Source organism: Oncorhynchus kisutch, linkage group LG29 (assembly GCF_002021735.2).
Source record: "Oncorhynchus kisutch isolate 150728-3 linkage group LG29, Okis_V2, whole genome shotgun sequence".
In the NCBI taxonomy this organism is placed as follows: Eukaryota; Metazoa; Chordata; class Actinopteri; order Salmoniformes; family Salmonidae; genus Oncorhynchus; species Oncorhynchus kisutch.
In genome coordinates this window covers 32272484-32285636 of record NC_034202.2, presented here as the reverse complement: position 1 = coordinate 32285636, position 13153 = coordinate 32272484, and the positions used below count along the sequence as shown (strand labels likewise).

The following is a 13153-nucleotide window of genomic DNA, read 5'->3' as shown; positions in this document are numbered from 1 at the left end:
AGCTGTTCTTGCCATAATATGGACTTGGTCTTTATCAAAATGGACTATCTTCTGTATACCACCCCTACCTTGTCACAACACAACTGATTGGCTCAAACGCATTAAGAAATGCGGACACCTCATAGGTAAGGGGGAAAAAAAATCACAAATGAACTTTTAAAGAGGCACACCTGTTAATTGAAATGCATTCCAGGTGACTACCTCACGAAGCTGGTTGAGAGAATGCCAAGTGTGTGCAATGCTGTCATCAAGGCAAAGGTTGGGTACTTTGAGAAATCTCAAATATGTTTTGGGTTACTACATGATTCCATATGTTATTTCATAGTTTTGATGTTTTCCCTATTATTATACAATGTAGAAATAGTAAAAAATTAAGAAAAACCCTTGACTGAGTAGGTGTGGCCAAACTTTTGACTGGTACTGTATACTTCAAGGTTTGGATCCGGTTATCCACATGAGTTACACAATACATTCTCTCACACATAGAACATAAAAACATATTTCATTCAAATCTCCTCAAAACATATGGACAAGACAACATGAAGAGGAACAAGACACAAAACAACACTTTATGGACTTAGTGCATTCGGAAAGAATTCAGACCCCTTGAATTTTTTCACATTTTATTATGTTACAGCCTTATTCTAAAATGGATGAAATTGTTTTTTTCCCACATCAACCTACACTGAATACCCCATAATGACAAAGCAAAAACGTTTTTTACATTTTTATGTTTGCAACTGTATTAAAATACATTACTTAATACTTTGTTGAAGCACCTTTGGCAGCAATTACAGCCTGGAGTCTTCTTGGGTATGACGCTACAAGCTTGGCACACCTGTATTTGGAGGGTTTCTCCATTCTTCTCTGCAGATCCTCTCAAGCTCTGTGAGGTTGGATGGGGAGCATCACTGCACAGCTATTTTTAGGTCTCTCCAGACATGTTAGATTGGGCTCAAGTCAGGGCTTTGGCCGGGTCACTCAAGGACATTCAGAAACTTGTCCCGAAGCCACTCCTGCGTTGTCTTGGCTGAGTGCTTACAGTCGTTGTCCTGTTGGAAGGTGAACCTTCTCCCCAGTCTGATGTCCTGACTGCTCTGGAGCAGGTTTCCATCAAGGATCTGTCTATACTTTGCTCTGTTCATCTTTCCGTTCATCTTTCCCTCTAAAAACATTACCACAGCATGATGCTGCCAGCACCATGCTTCACCGTAGGGATGGTGCCAGGTTTCCTCCAGATGTGACGCTTGGCATTCAGGACAAAGAATTCAATCTTGGTTTCATCAGACCAGAGAATCTTGTTTCTCAAGGTCTGAGAGTCCTTTAGCTGCTTTTTTACAAACTCCAAGCGGGCTGTCATGTGCCTTTTACTGAGGAGTGCCTTCCGTCTGGCCACTCTACCATAAAGGCCTGATTGGTGGAGTGTTGCAGAGATGGTTGTCCTTCTGGAAGGTTCTCTCATCTCCACAGAGGAATTCTGGAACTCTGTCAGACTGATCATCGGGTTCTTGGTCACCTCCTTGACCAAGGCCCTTCACCCCTGATTGCTCAGTTTGGCTGGGCGGCCAGCTCTAGGAAGAGTCTTGGTGGTTCTAATCTTCTTCCATTTAAGAATGATGGAGGCCACTGTGTCCTTGGGGACCTTCAATGCTGCAGAAATGTTTTGTACCCTTCCCCAGATCTGTGCCTCGACACACTCTCTCAGAGCTCAAAGGACAATTCCTATGACCTCATGGCTTGGTTTTTGCTCTGACATGCACTGTCAACTGTGGGTCCTTATATAGAGAGGTGTGTGCCTTTCCAAATCATGTTCAATCAATTGAATTTACCACAGGTGGACTCCAATCAAGTTGAAGAAACATCTCAAGGATGATCAATGGAAACAGGATGCACCTGAGCTCAATTTTGAGTCTCATAGCAAAGGGTCTGAATACTTATGTAAATAATGTATTTCAGTTTTTTTATATATTTGCAAAAATGTTAAAAAACTCTTTTCAATTGTGATTATGGGATATTGTGTGTAGACTGTTGAGGACATTTTCTTTAAATTAAATCCATTTAAGAATTAGGCTGTAATGTAACAAATCATAGAAAAAGGGAAGGGGTCTGAATACTTTCCGAATGCACTGTATAATGTGGTGAAAATCTGGAATATTTAAATACGAAGTTTAATGGGGGGCTTTTAAATGGTTTAATTTGAGTATATTAAACAGGAGGTAAGAATCTTTGTCTTGATTTGACTCAATATGGATATTCTGTCTCGCAATGTCCTCTCTCACCTGTGAGGTGTCCTGGTCGCTGTGGATTCCATTCACTGATACTGACTGGTTCAGTGTGGTCTGGTCCAGGCTGGTCCTGGAGGAAAGGGAGTGAGAACGACATCTAGCGGGAAAATATGAAGGAAAAAAAACATCAAATATCTCTGGTTACTAGGAGTTCCTCCAGTCTTACCTGGCATCATGTGTTTCAGCCTCAGACGGGGCCACCTCTTCTGTAGGTGGTGGTGTGGGGGGTCGCCTCGCCCTCTCCTCCTCCTCTCTCTGCCTCTGGATCTCCTGCTCCTCTAGCTGAAAGAGAAGCCCAGGTTAGTGGTTGTTAGAGGAGACATTACCCTACCTTCCTAACAATGCCAAGCACATGAATCCTCCCAACTCCTGCCCTGGTCCACCATCATCCATTAACCTTGACCCATTGCCTCCTGCCCCCTGTCCCCCTCCTCCCTCCAGTCCTGCCCCGTCCCCCTCCAGTCCTGCCCCCACCCCGTTGCCCTCCTCTCACCGTAGTGAGTTTCTCCAGCAGGGTGAAGCGCTCCTCCCAGCCGGCGGCTAGCTTCTCAAAGGCCTCGTGGCGTTTGATCAGGCTCTCCACCTCATCCACGTTAGAGCCCAGCTCGGCCCCTCGCACCAGGGGCTCCTGGCCTGCCAGCCATGTCTCTGCCACATATGCATCCCGGCCAAACTGCAGCACCTCCAGAACTGAGACAGAGGGACAGGAGAAAAAAAATGGGTAACCATGAAAGGACCTCTCCCTCTCTCCCCACAAACACACCCAAACACACATGCTAAAACACACCCGAACACACACCCAAACACACATGCTAAAACACATGCTAAAACACACCCGAACACACACCCAAACACACATGCTAAAACACACCCAAACACACATGCTAAAACACACCCGAACACACATGCTAAAACACACCCAAACACACATGCTAAAACACACCCGAACACACACCCAAACACACCCAAACACACATGCTAAAACACACCCGAACACACATGCTAAAACACACCCAAACACACATGCTAAAACACACCCGAACACACACCCAAACACACACGCTAAAACACACCCGAACACACACCCAAACACACCCAAACACACATGCTAAAACACACCCAAACACACATGCTAAAACACACCCAAACACACATGCTAGAACACACCCAAACACACATGCTAGAACACACCCAAACACACATGCTAAAACACACCCAAACACACATGCTAAAACACACCCAAACACACATGCTAAAACACACATGCTAAAACACACCCGAACACACATGCTAAAACACACCCAAACACACATGCTAAAACACACCCAAACACACATGCTAAAACACACCCGAACACACAAGCACTAACACACGCGCGCTAACACATGCTCACTAACACGCACACGCACACTTGTAAGTCGCATCTGCTAAATGACTCAAATTAAAACATTTAAAATGTAATACAAACACACATACCGATCTGAAGGTGGTCCATCTTGTCCTGCCATTTGTTGTTGATCTCGTCCCTCTTGCCTTGGAGCTGGTCCAGTTTCTCCCGGATCTGAATTGAGGCAGATCAAGAACACCACATGAACAAACTGCACAATACAAACCCCACTCACACATTGCATAAACACACCTTTGACATTGGATTTTGTCCTAATCCCTTTTTTATTATATTTATTTCACCTTTATTTAACCAGGTAGACAAGTTGAGAACAAGTTCTCATTTACAACTGCAACCTGGCCAAGATAAAGCAAAGCAGTTCGACACATACTACGACACAGAGTTACACATGGAGTAAAACAAACATACAGTCAATAATACAGTAGAAACAAGTCTATATACGATGTGAGCAAATGAGGTGGGAAGGGAGGTAAAGGCAAAAAAAGGCCATGGTGGCAAAGTAAATACAATATAGCAAGTAAAACACTGGAATGGTGGATTTGCAGTGGAAGAATGTGCAAAGTAGAAATAAAAATAATGGGGTGCCTAGGAGCAAAATAAATAAATAAATAAAATAAATACAGTAGGGAAAGAGGTAGTTGTTTGGGCTAAATTATAGGTGGGCTATGTACAGGTGCAGTAATCTCTGAGCTGCTCTGACAGCTGGTGCTTAAAGCTAGTGAGGGAGATAAGTGTTTCCAGTTTCAGAGATTTTTGTAGTTTATTCCAGTCATTGGCAGCATAGAACTGGAAGGAGAGGCGGCCAATGAAAGAATTGGTTTCGGGGTGACCAGAGAGATATACCTGCTGGAGCGCGTGCTACAGGTGGGTGATGTTATGGTGACCAGCGAGCTGAGATAAGGGGGGACTTTACCTAGCAGGGTCTTGTAGATGACATGAAGCCAGTGGGTTTGGCGACGAGTATGAAGCGAGGGCCAGCCAACGAGAGCGTACAGGTCGCATTGGTGGGTAGTATATGGGGCTTTGGTGACAAAACGGATGGCACTGTGATAGACTGCATCCAATTTGTTGAGAAGGGTATTGGAGGCTATTTTGTAAATGACATCGCCGAAGTCGAGGATTGGTAGGATGGTCAGTTTTACAAGGGTATGTTTGGCAGCATGAGTGAAGGATGCTTTGTTACGAAATAGGACGTCGATTCTAGATGTAATTTTGGATTGGAGATGCTTATTGTGAGTCTGGAAGGAGAGTTTACAGTCTAACCAGACACCTAGGTACTTGTAGTTGTCCACGTATTCTAAGTCAGAGCCGTCCAGAGTAGTGATGTTGGACAGGCGGGCAGGTGCAGGCAGTGAAGAGGTTGGTTGAAGAGCATGCATTTATTTTTACCTGTATTTAAGAGGCCATGGAAGGAGAGTTATGGCATTGAAGCTTGCCTGGAGGGTTGTTAACACAGTTAACACAGAAGGGCCAGAAGTATACAGAATGGTGTCGTCTGCGTAGAGGTGGATCAGAGACTCACCAGCAGCAAGAGCGACCTCATTGATGTATACAGAGAAGAGAGTCAGTCCAAGAATTGAACCCTGTGGCACCCCCATAGAGACTGCCAGAGGTCCGGACAGCAGACCCTCCGATTTGACACACTGAACTCTATCAGAGAAGTAGTTGGTGAACCAGGCGAGGCAATCATTTGAGAAACCAAGGCTGTCGAGTCTGCCGATGAGGATGTGATGATTGACAGAGTCGAAAGCCTTGGCCAGATCAATGAATACGGCTGCACAGTAATGTTTCTTATCGATGGTGGTTAAGATATCGTTTAGGACCTTGAGCGTGGCTGAGGTGCACCCATGACCAGCTCTGAAACCAGATTGCATAGCAAAGAGGGTATGGTGAGATTCGAAATGGGATTCGAAGACCTTAGAATTGCAGGGTAGGATAGATATAGGTCTGTAGCAGTTTGGGTCAAGAGTGTCCCCCCCTTTGAAGAGGGGGATGACCGAAGCTGCTTTCCAATCTTTGGGAATCTCAGACGACACGAAAGAGAGTCTGAACAGGCTAGGAATAGGGGTGGCAACAATTTCAGCAGATCATTTTAGAAAGAAAGGGTCCAGATTGTCTAGCCCGGCTGATTTGTAGGGTCCAGATTTTGCAGCTCTTTCAGAACGTCAGCTGACTGGATTTGGGAGAAGGAGAAATGGGGAAAGCTTGGGCGAGTTGCTGTGGGGGGCAGTGCTGTTGACCGAGGTAGGGGTAGCCTGGTGGAAAGCATGGCCAGCCGTAGAAAAACGCTTATTGAAATTCTCAATTATAGTGGATTTATCAGTGGTGACAGTGTTTCCTATCTTCAGTGCAGTGGGCAGCTGGGAGGAGGTGTTCTTATTCTCCATGGACTTTACAGTGTCCCAGAACGTTTTTGAGTTAGTGTTGCAGGAAGCAAATATCTGCTTGAAAAAGCTTTTCTAACTGCCTGTGTATAATGGTTTCTAGCTTCCCTGAAAAGCTGCATATCCCTGGGCTGTTTGATGCTAATGCAGAATGCCATAGGATGTTTTGTGTTGGTTATGGGCAGTCAGGTCTGGGGAGAACCAAGGGCTATATCTGTTCCTGGTTCTAAATGTATTGAATGGGGCATGCTTATTTAAGACGGTTAGGAAAGCATTTTAAAAAAATAACCAGGGATCCTCTACTGACGGGATGAGATCAATATCCTTCCAGGATACCCCGGCCAGGTCGATTAGAAAGGCCTGCTCGCTGAAGTGTTTCAGGGAGCGTTTGACAGTGATGAGTGGAGGTCGTTTGACCGCTGACCCATTACGGATGCAGGCAATGAGGCAGTGATCGCTGAGATCTTGGTTGAAGACAGCAGAGGTGTATTTAGAGGGCAAGTTGGTTAGGATGATATCTATGAGGGTGCCCGTGTTTAAGGCTTTGGGGAGGTACCTGGTAGGTTCATTGATCATTTGTGTGAGATTGAGGACATCAAGCTTAGATTGTAGGATGGCTGGGGTGTTAAGCATGTTCCAGTTTAGGTCGCCTAGCAGCACTAGCTCTGAAGATAGATGGGGGGGGCAATCAGTTCACATATGGTGTCCAGAGCACAGCTGAGGGCAGAGGGTGGTCTATAGCAGGCGGCAACGGTGAGAGACTTGTTTTTAGAGAGGTGGATTTTTTAAAGTAGAAGTTCAAATTGTTTGGGTACAGACCTGGATAGTAGGACAGAACTCTGCAGGCTATCTTTGCAGATTGCAACACCGCCCACTTTGGCAGTTCTATCTTGTCTGAAAATGTTGTAGTTTGGGATGAAAATTTCAGAATTTTTGGTGGTCTTCCTAAGCCAGGATTCAGATACAGCTAGAACATCCGGGTTGGCAGAGTGTGCTAAAGCAGTGAATAAAACAAACTTAGGGAGGAGGCTTCTAATGTTAACATGCATGAAACCAAGGCTACTACGGTTACAGAAGTCATCAAAAGAGAGCGCCTGGGGAATAGGAGTGAAGCTAGGCACTGCAGGGCCTGGATTCACCTCTACATCACCAGAGGAAAAGAGGAGGAGTAGGATAAGGGTACAGCTAAAAGCAATGAGAATTGGTCATCTAGAACGTCTGGAACAGAGAGTAAAAGGAGGTTTCTGGGGGCGATAAAATAGCTTCAAGGTATAATGTACAGACAAAGGTATGGTAGGATGTGAATACAGTGGAGGTAAACCTAGGTATTGAGTGATGATGAGAGAGATATTGTCTCTAGAATCATCATTGAAACCAGGAGATGTCATTGCATGTGTTGGAACTAATAGGTTGGATAAGGTATAGTAAGCAGGACTAGAGGCTCTACAGTGAAATAAGCCAATAAACACTAACCAGAACAGCAATGGACCAGGCATATTGACATTAAGGAGAGGCATGCTTAGTCGAGTGATCAAAGGGTCCAGTGAGTAGTGAGGTTGGTTGGGGTCACAGCGATTCAGACAGCTAGCCGGGCCATCGGTAGCAAGCTAGCATAGGATGGAGGTCTGTTTTTAGCCAACTCGTGCGTTTCCGTCGGCAGGATTAGTGGGGTTCCGTGTGGTAGAGGGGATCAATCCAATTCGCAAAAAAATAGATATAGTCATAGAGGCCCAAGAAGAAAAAAAAAACGGATAGCAGCTAGCTAGCTGCGAGATCCAGGTATAAATGTCCAGAGCTTGCGGTTGAAATCCGGGGACATGGAGGTCCGGTAGGTCCGGTATGTTCCGGTCCGAGCCGCGCCGTACAAAACTGCCGATAGATTTTCGAGCTAAAGGATAGCTGATGAACACAAACCGTGGTTAGCTGAATACTAACGATTAGCCAGTAAAGAAGCTAACTAGCTTCTGGTTAGCTTCAGGCTAGCTTCTGGTTAGCTTCTATGGAGGATTACAGATGAGGTAAATAATATATATATATTTTTTTACATATATATAAATTGGTGAGGCGGGTTGCAGGAGAGTGTTTTGAAGATGAGTTTATGGAAAGGAAAAAATATATATAAAAAGGTATGCGAAGAAAGTTGTAAATATATATATATACGGGACACGACAAGACGAGGACAAAGGACGTCTGACTACTATGCCATCTTGGTGACAAAAGGATGACTTGACTAAATACTAGTGTGTGTGAATTGACGGGAGTGTGTACTGTACTCTATGTGGTGTAACGGTGACATGCCCAGGCCCATACCTCATCAGCTGCATAGTGGTTGTTGTTGATGAGAGAGTGTCCCATCTCATTGCAGGCTGTGAAGCTGTCTCCCCGGGTCTCGATCTCAGACTTGATGTCCTGATGGTTGGCTATGACCAGCCCTGCAGAGGACACGTCCCTGAGAGAGAGAGGATGGGAGGGTGGGGCGGGGTGCGGAATGCATTGGTGAAAGGGATTTTAAATTGGGGCCCTAACCATTGACCTTAATGAAACTAACATGGAGAACAACAATGACACACAACAGAAAGATGATCAGGTCTGACCTGGGGCTGTCGTGGGCGTCGATCTGCAGGTTGACCCCGTCCATCCACAGCATGAGGTCACGCACCATGTTGAAGAAGCGGAACTTCTCCACGGTGTCCAGCAGGAGGTGTCGGCGAGCCTGGCCGGCCCCCAGCAGATCCTCCCAGGCCTCAGTGACAGAGTGCTCACTCCGGTGGATCTCCTCAGCCTTCTCCCCAGCGTAGGCCTTCTGCAGCCGTGCTGCGTCGTCCTGCACCTGGTTCACCTGGGGATGGAGAGGGATGGGGCAGACGGGAGCTTAAAAACAATTAACCTTTTGCTCTGACAAACTGCTAATATCACGTAGTGTCTGCATTAAATCTAATATTTTATTGTGTACAACTCCCGTTGTATGGTGCCAAATTAATTCAATGCAACTTCTTTATTGTCCCTGACGGGAAATTCATGGTGCAGTCAACAGTTAAAAGCAGCAGGCTACCTGTCCACTGAGGGCCTGGATGTCGTGCTCATAGGCATTGTGCTGTCGGTGGAGGTGCTGGACGGTGTTGAGGTCACGGCCCAGGTCAGAGGGCAGCGCCTCCTTCTTCTCCCGGACCCTCCCCATGGCCTCGCGGGCGTCCTGGTGGAAGCGGTGCAGCTCGTAGGAGGCGGCCAGCATCTGGGTGCGCGTGTCGATCAGCTCCAGCAGGTCGGCCCACGCCTCGTTCAGCCCGTCCTTCCACTCTGCCACGCTGGCGTTCTCAGGGTGACCCGACTCGATGAGGTCATCGGCCTGACCGTTAACGGCATCCACGCGCTCCTGGCCAATGGTGCTGGTGTCCCGAGCAAACTCCCGGAACTTGTCCCGCAGCATCTAAAGAGAGAGAGGGATTACATATGGTTAAACATCATACTGACTTGTCTAGCAGCATCTAGAGAGAGAGAGGGATTACATATGGTTGAACATCATACTGACTTGTCCAGCAGCATCTAAAGAGAGAGGGATTACATATGGTTAAACATCATACTGACTTGTCCAGCAGCATCTAAAGAGAGAGGGATTACATATGGTTGAACATCATACTGACTTGTCCAGCAGCATCTAAGGAGAGAGAGGGATTACATATGGTTGAACATCATACTGACTTGTCCAGCAGCATCTAAAGAGAGAGAGGGATTACATATGGTTGAACATCATACTGACTTGTCCAGCAGCATCTAAGGAGAAGAGGGATTACATATGGTTGAACATCATACTGACAAAGAACAAAGTGTTGTTGGTGAGAAATCAGTGCCTGTGTGTGTTGTGTTCCTAAGTGTATGTTGTGTCCTAAGTGTGTGTTTGTTTGTGGGTTACTAAGTAATGGAAGGTCAGTAATTGATGCTCTACAGATGGTCATACTAACAAACTATCTGTTGATAAGCAACTGCTTGCTAAGGTTACAGTTAGGTTTAGAATAAGGGTTAAGGTTAGTGCTGGGGTTAGGATAAAGGTTAAGTTCAGGGTTAGGGCTAGTAGATAGTTGAAATGTCACTGATAGTCTGCAGAGTAACTACAGTAGAAAAGTGTTACTCACTGTGACATGTTCGTAGTCCTGTCCCAGCTCATGGGATCCAGCCACCACCTCCCTCTCAGCGATCCACTGCTCCAGGTCGTCCACCTCTCTCTTCAGCTGGGTCAGCCTCAGCCTCTCCTGGAGACGCCCACGACGCTCCTCAGCCAGGTCCTTCAGCCCTGCGTACAGCTTGTCCACCTGGGCTTGCCGTAGGTTGATACGCTCGCTAATAGTAGTGGTGAATAAGAGAGAGTCAGGCCAGTTGTAATGAGAGAGTCAGGCCAGTTGTAATGAGAGAGTCAGGCCAGTTGTCATGAGAGAGTCAGGCCAGTTGTCATGAGAGAGTCGGGCCAGTTGTCATGAGAGAGTCGGGCCAGTTGTCATGAGAGAGTCGGGCCAGTTGTCATGAGAGAGTCGGGCCAGTTGTCATGAGAGAGTCAGGCCAGTTGTCATGAGAGAGTCAGGCCAGTTGTCATGAGAGTGTCAGGCCAGTTGTCATGAGAGAGTCAGGCCAGTTGTATGTAATGAGAGAGTCAGGCCAGTTGTAATGAGAGAGTCAGACCAGTTGTAATGAGAGAGTCAGGCCAGTTGTTGGCCCAAAGCTTACTTGGTTACTGGCCCAACCCCACATTATTAACCTGTTGTGTTCTCTCACCTCTCTGGGTGTTCGCTGGTCATCATGGTGCGGCTGCTGTTGGCCAGCTGGTGGATGGGCTGGGCGTAGTCCTCCAGGGCCTGTTCTAGTGTCTGGTGCTTCTTCACCATCACCAGAGCACTCTGCTCATCCTGGGTCACACACACATCACAGATATGGAGTCAGCATCATTAAGCAAAGGATAAACAAAGCAATCGAGTGTGCAGAATGGACATCATTAGCATCATCATTAACACAGAAAGCTTTTTAACTACAGCCCGTCTTTGCTACAGCCCGTCTCTCCACTCACCTTGGCCTTGTCCTCTGACATCATGTGTAGCTCCTGCTCTCCCATCCAGGCCTCGGCCTCGGCAGCGTCGGTGTAGAACTGCTGGGCGCGGTTAGCTTCCACTAGCCGGGCGTGGCGCTCATCTGTCTCAGCGATGAGCTGGGCCCAGGACTCCCGGAGCTCCACCAGACGTTGCTCCAGAGCAGACTGCCACTCCCCGTCCACCTCCTCCTTCCCTGGGGACATCCCCCTGCGGTGGGTCTGGATGTCATCAATACGGGGCTGGTGGCCCTGGATCTCCTTCTGCAAAGTCTGGGAGACAAAACAAAGGTTTAGCCAAATGCAACATCTCTTCTCCAATGTGAATTATTTCCTCCCACTGTCCTTTCACTCTGATAGAAGTCCAGACTTCCTCCCTCATCTATGCACCTGGTTCTTCTTGATGAGCAGCTGTACACTGGGCAGGTCCTTGCCATGGTCTGTGGAGGTGGCGAGGGGCATCCTCTCCTTCACCCACAGCTAAGTGATGGAAGAAAGTAAACAAGAATTACAAACAGGAGAAAACTGTGCATACAACACACATGATGATTCAGTATTAAAATCTCTGAATTTAGAGTCAGGTGGTCCCACTCACAATCTCATCCTCCAGGTCTCTGTTGAACTGGTGGGCCTCCTTGGATGCCAGCAGTTGCTGCCTCCTCTGGTTGAGGGGGTCCTGGAGCTGGGAGAAGCTGTCAGTGACTCTCCTCTGCTGGCCGTCCACCTCCACCACCGCCACACCAGCATCGTCCTGGGACAGCGCCAGTGCCTGGGACTGCAGCGACTGCACCTCTTTCTCACGCACCTCCATCTGGTGCTCCAGCATCTACACAGAGACACGGGGAGAAGGAGAGCATGTTTGTTATTACCTCTTTTATATTGAAGTGACACTTATCCATTCAAATGGTCACAAAGGAGTATGACAACTGAGGACTTGAAGTGGTAAAGATGATGCTTGGATTGGACAGTGTAATGTCACCCACCTGGTGCTTCTTGAGCAGGATGTTGACGGATGTCAGATCCTTTCCGAAGTCGTCACTCTGCAGCTGTCCTGACAGGTTCTTCAGCCAAATGTCCAGGGCAGAGCAGCTCTGGGTGAAAAGCTCTGCCCTGTTTGCATCGAAGAGGCACTGTGCCTTGGTGCGCGTAGTGCTCTCTAGCTCCTCCCACTGGCTCTGCAGGCCTTCAAGAGTCTGTTGGACAACAGGCTGCAACTCCGGCTTCTCTGTCACCAGCAGTTGGCCCTCCTAACGGGGGAGAGGGGAGAGAGAGGCAGACAGTAAAATACTGAGCACACACACCTTTTCTGATTTATTTTTCCACTTTTCCTCTCTTGAATATTTAATCATTCATAGTCATACTGTACCTTGTCGATCTTGTCCAGCCAGTCCTTGTTGGAGGCCAGCTCAGCCATGAAGGCCTGGTGTTTCTGCCACTTGCTGTGGAGGTTCCTGGCCTCGTCGTACGACATGTCCTGAGCTGTCAGCATCTTCTCATTGATCCACAGAGTCAGCTGCAGAGGAAAAGGAGAATGATATTACTCAATGAACTGTACCTCAGGTTAATTACCTTGACTACTGATTTGTCAGATTTCTGAATACAGGACAAAGAGTGTCTCAATTAAATGTATCACAGCACCATTATTATAGTAAGAGTTAGTTGATGGTTTGTACCTCCTGTCCGTCCTGCAGGAAGTGCTGAAGTTCACGGTTGTCCTTCAGTTTAGAGAGGAGTTCATTTGCAGCTTCCCTATTCTTCTGATGTCTCTCCTGGATGGAGTCGGCCTTCTCCTGGATCTTGTCAGAGTTGGCGTTGAGGTCGTTGACCAGACGGCGTCCAGCCTCCACCACGCCCGTGATCTTCTCCTCGCTGGCCTCCATGGTGGTCAGGAAGTCCTCGTGCTTCTTGATGGCCTCCTCTGCTCCCTGCAGGCTGGAGGGCATCTCAGTGTGGGACAGCACATACTCCTACAGAGGGAGAGAGAACTATTAGTAACTTCATCAAG

The 13153-nt window shown here is 47.3% G+C and overlaps 1 protein-coding gene across 6 annotated transcripts in view; it reads right to left on the bottom strand.

Moving 5' to 3' along the window:
• LOC109874410 (spectrin beta chain, non-erythrocytic 1-like) overlaps positions 1-13153 on the bottom strand; it is a 106734-nt gene that overhangs the window by 7676 nt on the left and 85905 nt on the right. For all 6 annotated transcript variants that reach the window (XM_031808783.1, XM_031808782.1, XM_031808784.1 and 3 more), the window contains 15 exons: positions 12822-13115; positions 12515-12661; positions 12132-12395; positions 11744-11974; positions 11539-11628; positions 11131-11421; positions 10842-10972; positions 10208-10412; positions 9130-9504; positions 8672-8916; positions 8388-8526; positions 3762-3846; positions 2779-2975; positions 2452-2567; positions 2280-2355 (listed from right to left, as the gene is read on the bottom strand). In XM_031808783.1, coding sequence (XP_031664643.1) covers positions 2280-2355; positions 2452-2567; positions 2779-2975; positions 3762-3846; positions 8388-8526; positions 8672-8916; positions 9130-9504; positions 10208-10412; positions 10842-10972; positions 11131-11421; positions 11539-11628; positions 11744-11974; positions 12132-12395; positions 12515-12661; positions 12822-13115 — 2886 coding nt within the window. The remainder of the gene's footprint in view (positions 1-2279; positions 2356-2451; positions 2568-2778; positions 2976-3761; positions 3847-8387; positions 8527-8671; positions 8917-9129; positions 9505-10207; positions 10413-10841; positions 10973-11130; positions 11422-11538; positions 11629-11743; positions 11975-12131; positions 12396-12514; positions 12662-12821; positions 13116-13153) is intronic.